Source organism: Gobio gobio, assembly GCF_949357685.1.
Source record: "Gobio gobio genome assembly, chromosome: 16".
NCBI classification, from domain to species: domain Eukaryota; kingdom Metazoa; phylum Chordata; class Actinopteri; order Cypriniformes; family Gobionidae; genus Gobio; species Gobio gobio.
Genome location: NC_137109.1, coordinates 49,865,171 through 49,884,567, shown reverse-complemented (window position 1 = coordinate 49,884,567; position 19,397 = coordinate 49,865,171). Strand labels below are relative to the sequence as shown.

General features: G+C 40.5%; 2 protein-coding genes across 2 annotated transcripts in view; both read left to right on the top strand.

Annotated features, from left to right (window-relative positions):
• The window catches only part of enpp6 (ectonucleotide pyrophosphatase/phosphodiesterase 6), a 31,284-nt gene extending 13,679 nt beyond the window's left edge, over window positions 1–17,605 (top strand). Inside the window, exons 4-8 of the mRNA XM_079839466.1 lie at window positions 4,898–5,039; window positions 5,114–5,293; window positions 6,697–6,834; window positions 7,277–7,400; window positions 15,578–17,605. Of these exons, the coding sequence (XP_079695592.1) occupies window positions 4,898–5,039; window positions 5,114–5,293; window positions 6,697–6,834; window positions 7,277–7,400; window positions 15,578–15,789 (796 nt within the window). The 3' untranslated portion in view covers window positions 15,790–17,605. The remainder of the gene's footprint in view (window positions 1–4,897; window positions 5,040–5,113; window positions 5,294–6,696; window positions 6,835–7,276; window positions 7,401–15,577) is intronic.
• A 1,513-nt stretch (window positions 17,606–19,118) lies between these two features.
• snx25 (sorting nexin 25) overlaps window positions 19,119–19,397 on the top strand; it is a gene marked incomplete at its 3' end in the record, with an annotated part of 106,206 nt that continues 105,927 nt past the window's right edge. Inside the window, exon 1 of the mRNA XM_079839289.1 lies at window positions 19,119–19,397. This exon is cut by the window's right edge and continues 572 nt beyond it.

Sequence of the window (19,397 nt, the reverse complement as noted above, 5' to 3'; positions counted from 1 at the left end):
CTCAGAAACCATAAAAAACCTGTAACTCTTCATCAGTCTTTAGTGTGTAATGTCGGCGTTTGAGCATGAAAGCGTCCCTCCAGCGGGAGTTCTTCTCTATATCAGTGTTTCTGAACTCCTGAAACGCCTCCAGTGTAGTCTTGAGTTTTCTTCTGGGAACAAACACGTCACAATATTCCTCATTATAATAATTCATATGCAGAATAAAGGGGCAGGGCTTGGTTGAGTGAGTTATGCTGCCTTCACGTGCTATCGGAATTATCATAAATATGAGTTTCCTAGTGCTGGGCGGTATGACCAAAAATTAAATCACAGTATTTTTCTAAATTATATCGGTTTCGTGGTATATAACTGTATTTTTCCCCCCTATGCATGACCAGATGTTATCCACATTTTCTACTGATTGAGAGGAAATACTGCAGGAGATTGACTAGAATGCCCTGTTTTACTGTCATGACGAGTGAATATTGTAGAAAAATGACCCACTAGAGTTAATACAGGTTTACAAAGCCCCACAAAATGATGCTGTGAGGAGACAACAACCAATAACACACACTCATTACAGACACATGAATATTAAAATATGATCACGGAGAGAGAAAAAAACAGAGTTGAGGGCACTTTAAGCATTTTAAACATCTATAACAACAAAATGACAAAACGAGGGAAAAACGCGGAAGAACATTTAAACGGTCTAAGGATATTTTCAGTATTTAAAGGACCCATGGCTTTTTATGTTTCCTGAGGTGTACTTATGTTGTTAGTATAATTTTTACATTAAAAAATTTCATAATTTAGAAATAAAAGGCATTTTTTTCTATACTTTTATTACCCCTCTGGCTGAATGCCCTGGTTCAAGGGGCGTGTCTTCTGTGAGACTTCAGTAAAAACACCCACAGTTGTGATTGATCTGGATAGCATCGTGAATAGGGTTGGGTATCGTTTGGGTTTTTTTCGATTCCGGTGCCTGAACTGATACTTTTAAAACGGTACCGGTGTCTGAACCGATACTTTTAAAACGGTACCGGTGTCTGAACCGATACTTTTAAAACGGTACCAGTGTCTGAACCGATACTTTTAAAACGGTGCCGGTGCCTGAACCGATACTTTTAAAACGGTACCGGTGTCTGAACCGATACTTTTAAAACGGTGCCGGTGTCTGAACCGATACTTTTAAAACGGTACCAGTGTCTGAACCGATACTTTTAAAACGGTACCGGTGTCTGAACCGATACTTTTAAAACGGTGCCGGTGCCTGAACCGATACTTTTAAAACGGTACCAGTGTCTGAACCAATACTTTTAAAATGGTACCGGTGTCTGAACCAATACTTTTAAAACGGTACCAGTGTCTGAACTGATACTTTTAAAACGGTACCAGTGTGTGAACCGATACTTTTAAAACGGTACCAGTGTCTGAACTGATACTTTTAAAACGGTACCAGTGTCTGAACTGATACTTTTAAAACGGTACCAGTGTCTGAACCGATACTTTTAAAACGGTACCAGTGTCTGAACCGATACTTTTAATACGGTACCAGTGTCTGAACCAATACTTTTAAAATGGTACCGGTGTCTGAACCGATACTTTTAAAACGGTACCAGTGTCTGAACTGATACTTTTAAAACGGTACCAGTGTGTGAACCGATACTTTTAAAACGGTACCAGTGTCTGAACCGATACTTTTAAAACGGTACCAGTGTCTGAACCGATACTTTTAAAACGGTACCAGTGTCTGAACCGATACTTTTAAAACGGTACCAGTGTCTGAACCGATACTTTTAAAACGGTACCAGTGTCTGAACCGATACTTTTAAAACGGTACCGGTGTCTGAACCGATACTTTTAAAATGGTATCGGTGTCTGAACGATACTTTTAAAACGGTACCAGTGTCTGAACCGATACTTTTAAAACGGTACCGGTGCCTGAACGGTGCCTGAACCGATACATAAAAAAAAAGGCCACAAAATGAGGTGGATGACATTAAATGGCTTTTTATTTATTTATTTATTTTGTATTTAAATTGAACCATTTATTTAAAGTTTAATGTATACTTAAATGTATGAATATAAATAAATACAAAACACAATTTACTTATTTACAAATTATTATTGACTTATTTACAAATTCACAGTAAAACCTAAGCCACCTAACCCAATTACAACAGGCCTAATATAACTCTAATAACAGTTACAGTAATAACAGCAGTCGTCTGTATTCTTGCTCTGCTACAAACCAGCTTCAGCTTTAGCTTTATTTTGAAATATGATCATATTCTCTGGCTAAATATTTTAGAACGCATCGCCTTAATGTTTCCATGGCGATGCTTCATGTTTCTCACATGACACACAGCTGCAACAATATCGCTGTATGACAGCTCAGCTGTTTATTTAGCTTTTTATTTTTATTCAAAATATTCACATACTTCTTAACTGTGTCACAAACTATCTGATATTCTGATTTTCAAATGTGTGAGTGAATGTGTGTTAGTTGATCTATACTGCGCGATGGGCGGCGCCATGTTAGTTTGCGCCTCAGAATCAGATCCGTCGGATTTACAACACTTGAGTTCATTCTCGTCTCACGAAATACATGAAAGTAAGTGAGCGGTGAACTGGAAGAAGAATAGAGTAAACGCTATAGTTACTGTATACTGTGCATGTATCTGATGTGAATAAAACACGTAGTCAAATTATAACTGTCTGAAAGGATTGTTATTGTCGCTTCCATAGACATCAGTGTGTGTTTTTTGCTAGTACTTATGAGCATTTAAATGTCTGAAACCTGAAATAAACATGATGTGGTTGAAAACACTGAATAGTTGTCATGAGATGTGGTTGAAAACACTGAATAGTTGTCATGAGATGTGGTTGAAAACACTGAATAGTTGTGATGTGACCAGCGCTGAGCGTCTGTCTCTGGTTCAGCCAAAGAGCGAAAGCACGTTTGAATTTTGTCACAGAAATGAGGAACAGAAATCTGCGTTCTGATTCGGTCCGGTACAAACCGGTTATATAAGTACCGGTGCCATAGTGGCACGTTTATGGTTGTCAGTGCATAAACGTTGGGTTAGGTGGCTTAGGTTTTACTGTGAATTTGTAAATAAGTCAATAATAATTTGTAAATAAGTAAATTGTGTTTTGTATTTATTTATATTCATACATTTAAGTATACATTAAACTTTTAATAAATGGTTCAATTTAAATAAAAAAATAAATAAAAAAAAGCCATTTAATGTCATCCACCTCGTTTTGTGGCCTTTTTTTTTTTAAGTATCGGTTCAGACACTGGTACCGTTTTAAAAGTATCGGTTTGGCACCGGTACCGTTTTAAAAGTATCGGTTCAGACACTGGTACCGTTTTAAAAGTATCGGTTTGGCACCGGTACCGTTTTAAAAGTATAGGTTCAGACACTGGTACCGTTTTAAAAGTATCGGTTTGGCACCGGTACCGTTTTAAAAGTATCGGTTCAGACACTGGTACCGGTTTAAAAGTATCGGTTTGGCACCGGTACCGTTTTAAAAGTATAGGTTCAGACACTGGTACCGTTTTAAAAGTATCGGTTTGGCACCGGTACCGTTTTAAAAGTATCGGTTCAGACACCGGTACCGTTTTAAAAGTATCGGTTCAGACACCGGTACCGTTTTAAATGTATCGGTTCAGACACTGGTACCGTTTTAAAAGTATCGGTTTGGCACCGGTACCGTTTTAAAAGTATCACTTCAGACACCGGTACCGGTTTAAAAGTATCGGTTTGGCACCGGTACCGTTTTAAAAGTATCGGTTCAGACACCGGTACCGTTTTAAATGTATCGGTTCAGACACTGGTACCGTTTTAAATGTATCGGTTCAGACACCGGTACCGTTTTAAAAGTATCGGTTCAGACACTGGTACCGTTTTAAAAGTATCGGTTCAGACACTGGTACCGTTTTAAAAGTATCGGTTTGGCACCGGAATCGAAAAAAACCCAAACGATACCCAACCCTATTCACGATGCTATCCAGATCAATCACAACAGTGGGTGTTTTTACTGAAGTCTCACAGAAGACACGCCCCTTGAACCGGGGCATTCAGCCAGAGGGGTAATAAAAGTATAGAAAAAATGCCTTTTATTTCTAAATTATGACATTTTTTAATGTAACAATCATACTAACAATATAAGTACACCTCAGGAAACATTATAAAAAGCCATGGGTCCTTTAAATACTGAAAATATCCTTAGACCGTTTAAATGTTCTTCCGCGTTTTCCCCTCGTTTTGTCAATTTGTTGTTATAGATGTTTAAAATGCTCTGTTTTTTTCTCTCTCCGTGATCATATTTTAATATTCATGTGTCTGTAATAAGTGTGTGTTATTGGTTGTTGTCTCCTCACAGCATCATTTTTGTGGGGCTTTGTAAACCTGTATTAACTCTAGTGGGTCATTTTTCTACAATATTCACTCGTCATGACAGTAAAACAGGGCATTCTGAACATTTATGTTTGTCAGTGCATGTGACACTACATGTCATATTGGTTTTAATAAGGTTATCCCAATAAATAGGCAAGAATAAACCTGGTGTCCATGATTCCTGTTCATTCCGACAAGCTCGTAATCACAACTTGGGAAGTACGAAATTTCCGATAGCACGTGAAGGTGGCATTAGTAGTGTGTTAAAACTGGCCGGAAACACTCGACCAATCACAGCACACTGCTCCAGCCGACCAATCAGAGCACAGTGTGCTTTCCAGAAGGAGGGGCTTCATGGAGACAGGAAGTAAACAGAGCGTTACTGACAGACTGGGAAGAGACGAGCCGCAATAATGGAGGATATGAGGAAAATAATCAACATTCAAGCAGGAAAACAACACATAATAGGTCCTCATGAAGTGTGTTTGTTATTATTTGATGAACAGGAGCAATAAAGCAGACATGGCAGGTATTTATTATGAGAAGATTGATGTGGAGGGGCATCACTTTGGGCCGCGCTCTCCGGAAATACAGCGTGCCATTCGCTCACTGGACCAGGCCTTCCAGACCCTCAACCAGAAAATCAAGGTACTTTCACACTAAAGAAAGAAAGAACAACATTTTCTACCTGGCCATCTGAAACACGTGTGTTTGTTTGTCAGGAGAAGGATATGAGAGATGATATAAACGTGGTGCTGTTCTCTGATCACGGCATGACGGAGCTCAAGTGGATGGAGAAAGTCATTGAACTGGATCATTACATTGACATGTCACATGTCATTAAGATGATGGACAGGGGGCCGGTGGTCAGTCTGTGGCCCAAACAGGACAAGTTTGAGGAGGTGAGCTCAACATGTCTGTGTGTTTTCCATGAGCCTCAAGGCCAAAAACAGCCCTTGTTTATTTTCCATCCGCCATTTTGACTCTTGCATTGCTGTGAGAAAGGCAGCTGTCTTCAACCTGCTGCTGCATTTAAACTTTGACCTTTTCAGTGGGTAAATTACTGGATGCTTAAACATTGATAACATTTTTAAGCATTTAACTTTTAAGCATTTAAGCATTTAACTTAAGCATTTTTTAATACATTCTCCTAACAAAAATCTCACTCATCATTATACTGTGAAAAAAATATTATTTGAATTGTAAAATATTTCTACATGATGGTGTTTGTTGAACTGCATTTAATATATAACTATAAATACTAGAGTAATAACAGTGCATCACATTTCAGCCCAAATAAGAGATTATATTTTGTAAAACGGAAGTAAAGCCCTATAGTGTTATGACCATTAAGATGTCTTTTGTATTTTTTAATAAATTCTCCTAACAAAAATCTCACTCTCATCACTATACTGTGAAAAAAAATATTATTTGAATTGTAAAATATTTATACATGATGGTGTTTGTTGAACTGCATTTAATATATTACTTAAAATATTAAATAATTTAAATTAATAAAATATTCTTATTATTTTATTACAAAAATCTCACTCTCATTACTATTATGAAAAAATATATATATATTTAAATTGTAAAATATTTATGGTATTTTGGTATTTGTTGAACTGCATTTCATTTATAATTATATTATATTATATGATATTATGTTATATATTATATTATATTATATTATATTATATTATATTATATTATATTATATTATATTATATTATATTATATTATATTATATTATATTATATTATATTATATTATATTGTATGATATTATATTTATTATATTATATTATATTATAATATATTAAATTATAAAATATTATATTATATTAATTATATTATATTATTATATTATATTATATTAACTATATTAAATTATAATATATTATATTATATTATATTAATTATATTATATTTATTATATTATAAAAAAATATTTTTTATTATATTATATTATAAATACCACCATATTTTACCATTTAAATATTATATTACTTTTCACACTCTAGTAATGAGAATGTAAGCTTTACGAGAGTTCTGTATAATATAATATAATATAATATAATATAATATAATATAATATAATATAATATAATATAATATAATATAATATAATATAAAATAATTATTTTAATTTAATTTAATTTAATATTAAATAAATCACCATTCAGAATAATGTTCAGAATAAACTCAATTGTTTAATTTCTTGTTTTTCTTTATATTTTGGTGTTTAGTGTGAACTTCAGGGGCTTAACCCGACTCTGTGTGTGTGTGTGTGTGTGTTGGTTCAGATATATCTCAACCTGAGCAAAGTGAACAACATGAATGTCTATAAGAAACCAGAGATCCCAGAGCGCTACCACTACAGGAAGGGCCGGTTCATCTCCACGCTGACCCTCGTGGCCGAGCCCGGATGGTTCATCACAGAGGTGAGAGAGGTTTCTCTGCACAGAATCTGTCCTTGTGTCTGTTTATGGGCTTGTTTTACGATTATAACAATCCAACCAAATCTAGATGTAGATATCCGGGCTATAATATCTCTTAATTATACTTGCATATAGTCTGCTGGTGCTTATCTGCACTACTCAAACATACAGTATCATTGAGCAACGTTCTCCATCTGTTGTTCCCTCACGTGTGATTGCGTTGTACAATCCCAATGCGGCCGCTGACAGGAATCGCTTCAGACATGATGCAGTCTTGCATATAAAGCCCCATTTTGTCCAGAAACAACAGTCTTGCTCTTGTGTGCTTTCCTGATGCGTCATTGGGTCACTACAAAAACATCGCCGCCCCTCCGTGACCCTGGGCTGGATAAGAGATAAAACACAAGGACATCGTCTAATCCCAGAGTTCTGCCTGTCTTTACAGAATAAAGCCAAACTGCCCTTCTGGAAGAACGGCACGCTGGAGGCGGAGGGCTGGCAGCACGGCTGGCACGGGTACGACAACGAGTTTGTGGACATGAGGGGATTTTTTTTGGCACAGGGACCAGGTGAAGTCCAGCACACACACGCTTACTCTGTATAATAATATCGCTAAACATAAATAAATACTAATTCATGTTTAAAAGTTGAATAATCACATCAGGCATAACATGATGAAGTGAGTAACACTGATGATCTCTGTTTGTGGGTGGGATATATTAGGCTGCAAGTGAACATTTCGTCCTCAGAGTTGATGTGTTAGAAGCAGGAAAAATGGGCAAGCGTAAGGATTTGAGCAAGTTTGACAAGGGCCAGATTGTGACGGCTAGACGACTGGGTCAGAGCATCTCCAAAACTGCAGCTCTTGTGGGGTGTTCCTGGTCTGCAGTGGTCAGTCTCTATCAAAAGTGGAGGACCAGTGGAGAACCGGCCACAGGGTCTTGGAGGACCAGTGGAGAACCGGCCACAGGGTCTTGGAGGACCAGTGGAGAACCGGCCACAGGGTCATGGAGGACCAGTGGAGAACCGGCCACAGGGTCTTGGAGGACCAGTGGAGAACCGGCCACAGGGTCATGAAGGACCAGTGGAGAACCGGCCACAGGGTCATGAAGGACCAGTGGAGAACCGGCCACAGGGTCATGAAGGACCAGTGGAGAACCGGCCACAGGGTCATGAAGGACCAGTGGAGAACCGGCCACAGGGTCATGAAGGACCAGTGGAGAACCGGCCACAGGGTCATGAAGGACCAGTGGAGAACCGGCCACAGGGTCATGAAGGACCAGTGGAGAACCGGCCACAGGGTCATGAAGGACCAGTGGAGAACCGGCCACAGGGTCATGAAGGACCAGTGGAGAACCGGCCACAGGGTCATGAAGGACCAGTGGAGAACCGGCCACAGGGTCATGAAGGAACAGTGGAGAACCGGCCACAGGGTCATGAAGGACCAGTGGAGAACCGGCCACAGGGTCATGAAGGACCAGTGGAGAACCGGCCACGGGGTCATGGAGGACCAGTGGAGAACCGGCCACAGGGTCATGAAGGACCAGTGGAGAACCGGCCACAGGGTCATGAAGGACCAGTGGAGAACCGGCCACAGGGTCATGAAGGACCAGTGGAGAACCGGCCACAGGGTCATGGAGGACCAGTGGAGAACCGGCCACAGGGTCATGGAGGACCAGTGGAGAACCGGCCACAGGGTCATGGAGGACCAGTGGAGAACCGGCCACAGGGTCATGAAGGACCAGTGGAGAACCGGCCACAGGGTCATGAAGGACCAGTGGAGAACCGGCCACAGGGTCATGGAGGACCAGTGGAGAACCGGCCACAGGGTCATGAAGGACCAGTGGAGAACCGGCCACAGGGTCATGAAGGACCAGTGGAGAACCGGCCACAGGGTCATGAAGGACCAGTGGAGAACCGGCCACAGGGTCATGAAGGACCAGTGGAGAACCGGCCACAGGGTCATGAAGGACCAGTGGAGAACCGGCCACAGGGTCATGAAGGAACAGTGGAGAACCGGCCACAGGGTCATGAAGGACCAGTGGAGAACCGGCCACAGGGTCATGGAGGACCAGTGGAGAACCGGCCACAGGGTCATGAAGGACCAGTGGAGAACCGGCCACAGGGTCATGGAGGACCAGTGGAGAACCGGCCACAGGGTCATGAAGGACCAGTGGAGAACCGGCCACAGGGTCATGAAGGACCAGTGGAGAACCGGCCACAGGGTCATGGAGGACCAGTGGAGAACCGGCCACAGGGTCATGAAGGACCAGTGGAGAACCGGCCACAGGGTCATGAAGGACCAGTGGAGAACCGGCCACAGGGTCATGAAGGACCAGTGGTGAACCGGCCACAGGGTCATGAAGGACCAGTGGAGAACCGGCCACAGGGTCATGAAGGACCAGTGGAGAACCGGCCACAGGGTCATGAAGGACCAGTGGAGAACCGGCCACAGGGTCATGGAGGACCAGTGGAGAACCGGCCACAGGCTCATGGAGGACCAGTGGAGAACCGGCCACAGGGTCATGAAGGACCAGTGGAGAACCGGCCACAGGGTCATGGAGGACCAGTGGAGAACCGGCCACAGGGTCATGAAGGACCAGTGGAGAACCGGCCACAGGGTCATGGAGGACCAGTGGAGAACCGGCCACAGGGTCATGAAGGACCAGTGGAGAACCGGCCACAGGGTCATGGAGGACCAGTGGAGAACCGGCCACAGGGTCATGAAGGACCAGTGGAGAACCGGCCACAGGGTCATGAAGGACCAGTGGAGAACCGGCCACAGAGTCATGAAGGACCAGTGGAGAACCGGCCACAGGGTCATGAAGGACCAGTGGAGAACCAGCCACAGGGTCATGGAGTACCAGTGGAGAACCGGCCACAGGGTCATGAAGGACCAGTGGAGAACCAGCCACAGGGTCATGAAGGACCAGTGGAGAACCGGCCACAGGGTCATGAAGGACCAGTGGAGAACCGGCCACAGGGTCATGGAGTACCAGTGGAGAACCGGCCACAGGGTCATGAAGGACCAGTGGAGAACCGGCCACAGGGTCATGAAGGACCAGTGGAGAACCGGCCACAGGGTCATGAAGGACCAGTGGAGAACCGGCCACAGGGTCATGAAGGACCAGTGGAGAACCGGCCACAGGGTGATGGGCGGCCGAGGCTCATTGATGCCCGTGTGGTCGATCAAACAGACGAGCTACTGGAGCTCAAACTGCTCAAGAAGTTAATGCTGGTTCTGATAGAAAGGGGTCAAAATACACAGAGCATCTCAGTTTGTTGTGTATGGGGCGGCACAGCCGCTGACCAGTGCCCATGCTGACCCCTGACCCCTGTCCACCGTGATGGGTTACTTTGACACGTCCCACCCAGAGCCATAGAGAGAGAGAGTTGCGACAACGGAAGTTCAAAACGCTTGATGGTCACGTGATTCATGTAGACCTCGAATAGTTCCAGGAAGTGCTTTGACGGGCAATTCAAATTGATAGTCACAGTGACAGAACTGCGATTTTTGGTAATTAATAGTCAATAAATGCATTGATTTTCAATAATTGTATTACACATCGACATGTGTATGTAGCATGATTATGTAGTTACAGCGATGTTGTTTTTAAAATATATATTTTTTTAATGATAAATAATCTACACAAGCAGGCTTTAATGTACAAGTTATTTTGATTAAGATGTGCTGATAATTTAAAATCTTACTGATTAAACGTCTTACCTTTTAAAAGTGCATCACAAACGGTCTGTTCTGCTGTAACTCTATGGCGCGGCTGCTACTTCCGGGAACTATTGAGAGTCTCCACGAGCCGCCATTGCTGTAAAAAAAAACGTTCCATTGGAGTCTATGGAGTTGTCGCAACTCTCTCTCTCTATGGCTCTGGTCCCACCTACCTAAGCATTGTTGAGCCCATGTCCAGCCTTTCATGGAGACAGTTTTCCCTGCTGGCTGTGGCTCTTTCAGCAGATAATGCGCCGCCACAAAGCACAAATGCTTCAGGAATGATTTGAGGAGCACAACAACGAGTTTGAGTCCAAATTCCCCAGATCTCAATCCAATCGAGCATCTGTGGGATGTGCTGAACAAAACAAGTCCGATCCACCTCACAACTTACAGGACTTAAAGGATCTGCTGCTATCATCTTGGTGCCAGATACTACAGCACACCTTCAGGGGTCTAGAGGAGTCCATGCCTCGACGGGTCAGCAAAAGGGGGACCAACACAATATTAGGAAGGTGGTCATAATGTTATGCTTGATCGGTGTAATACTGTATATATACACACATATATTATATAAACACAAACTTTTATATTAGATGCAATTAATCAATTTGACAGCACTAATAAAAAATATAATTTGTATGAAAATTTTTTACGTTTTTATTCACTACCATTTCATTTTTGGAAGAAATTAACACTTTTATTCTGCGAGGATGCATCAAATTGTTCAAAAGTGATAGTAAAGACATTTATAATTTTACAAAAGATTCAGTTTCAGATCAATTTGGTACTTTCTATTCATCAAAGAATTCAAATAAAATGTATCACAGTTTCCACTACAATCCCGACAATAATAATCATAAATGTGTCTTGAGCATCAAATCCTCATATGAGAATGATTAGTGAAGGATCATGTGACACTGAAGACTGGAGTAATGATGATAAATTCAACTTTGATCACAGGAATAAAATATAGTGCAACAGAAGCAAACAAGGAAGCTAGCAGCAGACCAACTGAAAAAAATGAGTGAAGACATTTTAAGACAATTTTAAGCAAAAATGTTAAAACCCCACATTAAAACATTGAGTTGTATAGAGCCAATGTGATATTTTGTTCTATTATAGCACCACCAAGAGGCACAATCCTACCATTTTTTGTATGTGTCCTCAGAGTGAGCTCATACATGTGTATGTCAATTTTGGTGAAAATATCTCATTACGTTTTGGAGTTATAGACATTTATATGAAAAAACACGTAGAAAATGACTGACACCTGACTTTGATTGGATTTTACTCCCCCTTACTATCAATATTTTGATATTTGGGCATTAGCGTTTCGCTATCGACCTATGTTTCTGAACTTCTGACGCTGGTTTCATCTCGATCGGACTAGCGGTTTCGAAGATATCAACTAATGTTTTTTAAGCGCTTAATTACAGCGCCTCACAAACCATACGCCGAAACCTGGCAAGTCTGTTATCGTTGGACTCGGCAAAGATTCAGGAGACGAGAAAAGTTACTCCCATGAAAATAAGTCAATCACAACCAAAGTTATAAGCGTTTGAAAAAACGAATTCTCCACTAGGTGGCACTGTTTCAAAACTTCTCAGGCTCCTTCAGGGCATCGTACTGATGACCCATACCGAGTTTCATAACAATCCATTCATGTGTTCATAAAATACAGCATTTAAGCACATAATTCAAAATGGCCGACAGACAAAATGGCCGATATGGTAAAAATGGATATCAGACGACTCGGCATGACGTCCCGAATCTAAGGAGACCACTTTTATGGACAAACGGTTCAGAAGTTATAAGCAAAAAGCCATTTTTCGTGTCTCCGGACCAGTAGGTGGCGCTGTGCCCAAACGCTGCATGTTGCCTCAGGTCATGCTTGTGATGACATGTACCAACTTTGATCTGAATATGATAAAGCGTTGCAGAGATATAGCCTTAAGTGTATTTTCGCAACCGCTACGTAAAATTTGTTCGAGCGTTTATCGAAAACGATTTGACGAATCAGCTTGAATTCCATAACTTTTTGTCAGCATGGTCTGAAGATGATCTGGTTAAATTTTCGTGAAAATCGATGCAATGGCCTAGAAGGAGTTCGAAAAAGTAGGTTTTTGGGAAAATTCAAAATGGGGGGAATTTTGTTTCTAGCCCTTATGTGGCGTTCACACCGGACGCGAATGACGCAAATAATTTGCGCTATTCGCACGAAGTTGGGCGCTTCAACATTTTGAGTTTACTTGCTTCATTCGCGTGTGACATTCACTTCACAACAGACGTGAATTCACCTCATGGGCGGAGCTTCTGCCAGCGGCTCGTCTCGTTGAGAAATGGCTGACATGGGCTGTATTTACAAATCTGTTTTGTTCAAATCTACTGTTAATGTGTGACTAAACATAGTTTTAAGACTTTTTCAGGCGATAATGTAGTGGTTTAAAGCTCACATCTGTGGTTTATTTATAAAAAGAGTGCCTATTTGGGTCTCATGGATCTATAAGTACATCTTTGGAAGTACATCTTTGCTCTCATGGATCTATAATTTGTTCCCTGGCAAATCGTTTAGGCTGAGGGCAAAGTGAAGTGAACTTTTTTATTTTTAGGCTATTTAACTTTACGTTACCGTTGTAGCGACTAGAACTGACTCTGAATGTTTGACTGAATTGTTTGCTTTATTTTATGTTTAGCTTATTATACCTTTTACTTATACTTTTGTATTATTGATCAAACATAAACTTGCATTTAACAAAAAGAGACTGGGTTGTGTTTCATGTCCTTTAATGTTATCACAGTGAGAATCATATTGTCTGAACCAGATATTAATATACAGAATTTCTCCTCAGTGTTGTCACTACCAGAGCAAGTTCCTGATTGGTTAACGCGGCGCGAATATCCGCCAAAGTTCAGATTTTTCAACTTTGCGCGTATCGCACCGCAGAATGTCTATTCGCGTCTTTGCATTGACTTAACGTGTAAATCACTCGCGCGAATCGCGTCTGGTGTGAACGCAGCATAAGGGTTCAAAAGTTATTAGCATAAACATGAGTGAACGTTTGGACAGGTGGTGGCGCTAGAGGGATTGTTTGACTGCAAAATTGGTGTGGTTAAAGGTCCCGTTTTTCGTGTTTTTTTGAAGCTTTGATTGTGTTTACAGTGTGCAATATAACATGTGTTCATGTTTAGCGTGTAAAAAAACACAGTATTTTTCACACAATTTACTGATCTGTATACCGCTGTTTTCACTGTCCTCAAAACGGCTTGAAAGATTTCCCTGTTCTATGAAGTCCCTCCTTCAGAAACACGTAACGAGTTCTGATTGTGCCAGCGGTTCCCGTGTTGTGATTCGTCAGCAGCTTAGCGCACGTTACCGGAAATGTCGCGCCTCTCACCATAACGGAGATGCATGCGCTCAATGATCTCTAAGTACAGCGGCCCTGGGAAAGCCAAACAAAGGTGACTTGACTCCGGGATGAAAATAACAGCGTCTCGACGACATGGCGACAAACAAACTATACAAACGCAACCGAACGCAACACTTCCTCTTATCCACGCGTGAGCAACAAGACCACGCCCCCTTTTTCGCGCGTTCTTGTGGGCGGAGGTTAGTCAACAAACTGTTCTACTGACGTCATTAAAGCAGGAAGTACAGGGATGTCGTCCAAACCGGCCGTTCGCTGTAGGCTTTGAAAGGGAACTTCTGTTAAATAAAATATCCCGCTTGGCATTGAACTTTGAGCTTTATCATTTTACAGGTATTATAAATGCTCTAACAGCAACATTACACACTAACTAAAGTTTGAAAAATGGGATCACGAAGAACAGGACCTTTAATGTTGGGTCAGTCCTCTATCTGTGTGCCAAATTTCACAACTTTCCCGCAAACGGTTCTATGGGCTGCCATTGACTTCATTGGCTAAATAATAATAAGACACCTAACGGTTTCAAAAATCCTAATTATTCCTTTTTTCAAATATTACTGTATTTTTGATCAAATAAATGCAGAAGAGACAGTGTTTTAAATATCTGTATTATTGTTATTGGGTATTGGACTCATACACATAACAATTGGTACTGAAATAATTCTGGCAGAGTTGGACAAAGTACACAACTCCATTACTCGAGTGAAAGTAAAAGTACTACTGGTCAAATATTACTCTGTTACAAGTGAAAGTTGTTAAAAAATATTTTTACTTAAGTAAAAGTACAGAAGTACTTGCTTTTAAAAGTACTTAAGTATCAAAGTAAATTTCCTTTTTTATGTCAATGCATTATTTTATTATTGTTGCATTGTTGTATAAATGCACACACTGCCATGGTGGTTTAAGCCAGTCAGTGATGCTCCATACGACCACCTTAAACTCATTTAAATACTTAAAAGTTACAAAGCTTTTTACAAAGCTGCTGTCACTTTAAGGCAGAATGCACAAATCCTACACACTGATACACATCCGATATTCCCCCAACTGTTCATGTTCACTTAAGACATAATCAACTTTGTTTACATGAATACTTTCCAAAATAAAAATGGACATTTTGTGTGTATTGGTCTGTTTAAGTGTGAAAAAACACAAAAGAAAGCTCTATTCATTTCGCTACTCGAACTCTGGCATCTGAGAGGCACAAAAAACAGACTGAACTGAGCTTTTTCATCATGCTTTTTCAGATTCATCCATACGTCTATGCTTCTCTTTCTCCCAGACATTTACATTTTGCAAAAAAAAAAAAAAACACTTTTAAAGAAGAAACAAAATCATCCACTGACTTGCAAAGCTGCCACAGAAACGACTTTTGACTTCGAGGATCTTGATAGAAATGTAGTGGAGTAAAAAGTACGATATTTGTCTTTCAAATGTAGTGAAGTTAAAGTAAAAGTTTCCCTAAAAAATAATACTTCAGTAAAGTACAGATACTCAAAAAGTGTACTTAAGTACAGTACTCAAGTAAATGTACTTAGTTACTATCCACCTCTGAATTCTGGTGGTCATTTTAGATGTTTCTCTCTCTCTCCAGACTTCAAGACAAACTTCCGCGCCGGTCCCATTCGAACAGTGGATGTGTATAACGTGTTGTGTAAGACGCTGGGGATCGCCGCGCTGCCCAATAACGGCTCCTGGTCGCGGGTGGAGTGCCTGATGAGGAGCTCGGCTCCGGCCCTACGAGCCGCTCCCACCGCCGGCCTCCTGATGCTCCTGCTCCTGCTGAACCGCTCCTTCACCGGATAGGGAAGATACAGCAAACACTTGTGTTATGCCTTAGAGCAGGGGTTTTCAAACTGGATAATGCCAAGGACCCCCTTCCTAAAACACATCTCTATATTTTTAATGTATATGGAAAAACAACATTTAAACCGTTTGATAGATAGCAATAAATACAACATATCGTTTCCAAACTTAAAGGTGCACTATGTAACATTTTTTCAGTAAAATATCCAGAATCCACTAGGCCAGTGTTATATATTTTTTTCAGTTGAGTACTTACAATATCCCAAATTTTTCCAACTATTTGTAAATCGTGAGATGCTATTTTACCCGAGGAACCGGGACGTGTGAGGGCGTGGCCTGACGATGACATCAGATCTGCGTTCCCCTCGGTTTGCGGTTTTATTCTGCAGAAACGCTTTACTCTCACTGCAGTGTGAACAAGTGTCATAGCAGCCGCTGAGAGAACGCACAGAGTAACGCCATCCCATCATACACACACTCAGATGTGTGTAATATGATCAACAGAGCTGCGTTACCTCACACTCATGAGCGGAGGAGCGGAAGTGGAGACTGTGTCATAATAAAAGTCCCGCAGGTGACTGTGGCATAATAAAAGTCCCGCAGGCGACTGTGGCATAATAAAAGTCCCGCAGGCGACTGTGGCATAATAAAAGTCCCGCAGGCGACTGTGGCATAATAAAAGTCCCGCAGGCGACTGTGGCATAATAAAAGTCCCGCAGGCGACTGTGGCATAATAAAAGTCCCGCAGGCGACTGTGGCATAATAAAAGTCCCGCAGGCGACTGTGGCATAATAAAAGTCCCGCAGGTGACTGTGGCATAATAAAAGTCCCGCAGGCGACTGTGGCATAATAAAAGTCCCGCCGGCGACTGTGGGACAATAAAAGTCCCACAGGCGACTGTGTCATAATAAAAGTCCCGCTGCTCGTGAGGCGTGTGTTGCGTTCATCTTATTAACAATCGCTCCAGTGGTTCCTCAGCTCCACAACACTCGCTCCTGCTCTGCTTCACTACAGTAACGTTAATAATCTCCTCCATCAACATGATTTCTGCCCGAGTCCTGTCCCGATTCTTTCCCACCGGCTGTGAGGTGAAGACCACATGTCCCAAGATTCTGCGCTCAAACGTGCCGTCATCAAACTACGCCTTTGTTTTGAACAGGCGACCTCTAGTGGACGGAAAAGTTACATAGTGCAGCTTTAAATTGGCTGTATAAACCTTCATTTTCAATTAAACATTATTTGTATAAGCAACTTTCATAATAAATGTATGTAAGCAGCGTCCGTACTGCGTTAATAAAACTGCATTACAACCCCAGTGAGCGAGATAAAGGGGACTATAGTGAGAATAACTTAGCTTTTTCTTATTCTCTGAATTTTTCTGGAGACCCCTCAGAACCTTCCGGAGGACCCTTGGGTGTCCCCGGACCCCAGTTTGAAAACCCCTGTCTTAGTGTGTGCCATGGGCTCAGATAAATGCCAAGAAAAACTGTTTTTGCTGCACTTGAGTTGAAGAAATGATGTTGGGTTGGATGAACCAATTTGCACATTTTCACTGAAATTTGACCTGAGGTCAAAGATTTATATTTGAGTAAATAAGATCTTTTATTATGTAATTGCCTTCATGTTCTCCAACTGTCGTTATTGCCAAACACAAGGGGCAGGTTTATTTTATTTTCTGATTATTGTCTCCTCTTTGTCAAGATATGTGTTGCATTGTTATCGTGTGTTTAATTTCTATAACCATAGATTATCTATTTTCCTTTAGTACAGGGTTTGTACTCATTTAAATAACAATAAAATATTTTCTCAAGACTTAAAGTTTTTGTTATTTTGTCACTGCATTTGTTCATTCACATTCTACTCAGTATATTTCGTTTGTATTGTAATTTACACAGGGACTCTTATTTTGTATTATGTGCTTTTACAGCAGAAAACTGTAAAACTCTCTCGCCACCCGCTGGTCTGGCTGCGAACTGCAACGAGGTCAGGTTTTAATGTTATTTATTTCACATAATATAACTTTATTTTTTATCTTATTCTTACTTTATGTATTTATTTATAAAATACTTTTAATGATGAGTTTCTCTTAAAGTTTTAGTTTAACAGATCATTTTAGATCATGATAAAATATATATTTTTGAAGACTTGACTTTGAATAAACTATTTAATTTCAATAACACAAGTAATGATAACTATATTTGCATATTATTAGCGGCTGCAGTTTCTGCCGCTTTAAATGCTCGCGCTCGTTAAAGCAGGATTCTGATTGGCTGTCATTGTTTGTATCGTTCATCGGTGGGAAAAAATCGTAGTGATTCCAACTATATTTTCTTTTTTTTTTGGTGTGGACTCTAATCTTCTTTAAAAAGATATTATAACTGACATTATATGTTTATGTCACTAGACAGAATATTTTTAAACGACCCTTTGATGGGTTATTTATTTATTTATTTTCTTATGCAGAGTACAGTAGATTTATTTTCTTTTAGTTGACCAGATGAAGTATAATGTCCAGATGGACAGTAGGTGGCGCAAAAGACCATTTATCTGCAAACATATTTACCATACAACCTAGTTGTTGCAAAAACACTATAGTATGACGTGATTTGAGTATGCAAATAATAATTAAAAGCATAATATTTACTATAGGGTTTGGTTTAGTTGCATCATGTAATTATGCATAATTTACTTTATTACTACAAAAAGTACGCATTATTTTGATAAACACTTGTACAAAAAAGGTACCACAGTTTTCTTAACAATTGTTCGTATATTAAAATAATTATTTTAAAGATTTGATTATATAATTTGTAATTAGTATATTATGTATCGTTGGTGTTATTATTAATAAAATATTTTCACTAAAGTAGTAACCAGTGGTAGGCTATTTACTGCATTTATAAAACATTTTAACATACAAAATATTAGTTTCAAATAAATAATTATTGCTTCCATGTCAGGTGTCCGCGCGCGAGAATTTAATTTTATTTTATTATTTGTATTTTTTTAAGATTGCAGTTTCATCCATTGTGTGTGACTTATGTCCTACTCGAGGCTCCATAGTCGCTCTTCTGTTGCTATCCTACTACGGCAAAGACTTGTCTTATGAATATTAATCAGATAATGCTGACGTTGCTTGGTAACCTTCCGCTAGCTTCTAGTCAAGTATCTAATTATTATTCATAAGGCTACGCTTACCCGCTCATTCGCCAACTGACTACCGCCTACGCACCAACGGCCAATCATTCCGCGCTATTCCGCAGACGTCACGTCGCCAAATTAATATTCACACACGGCTCCTTTTCCATAGTAGATCTCGCATATTCGCCACTCGAGGGGCAGCTGGGGATCTAAGCAGAACTGAGATTGCGCGTCAGCGCGATGGATTAACAATAAGTTTGATTTTTGTCACATTTTGGATCGATTATGTAAATATCTCGGTACCTTTATTTCACGTGCGGGGCTTTGGAGTTTAAGCCGTCGCGCGATGCTTCTCCGTTGTTTGTATTCACGTCATCGGAGCTAAACGCGCCTCGAGATGTTTTGATATTTGTGGATGAGCTTCATCAGGTTGGGTTTTCTCTGACTTGACGGCCTGTGTGTGTGTG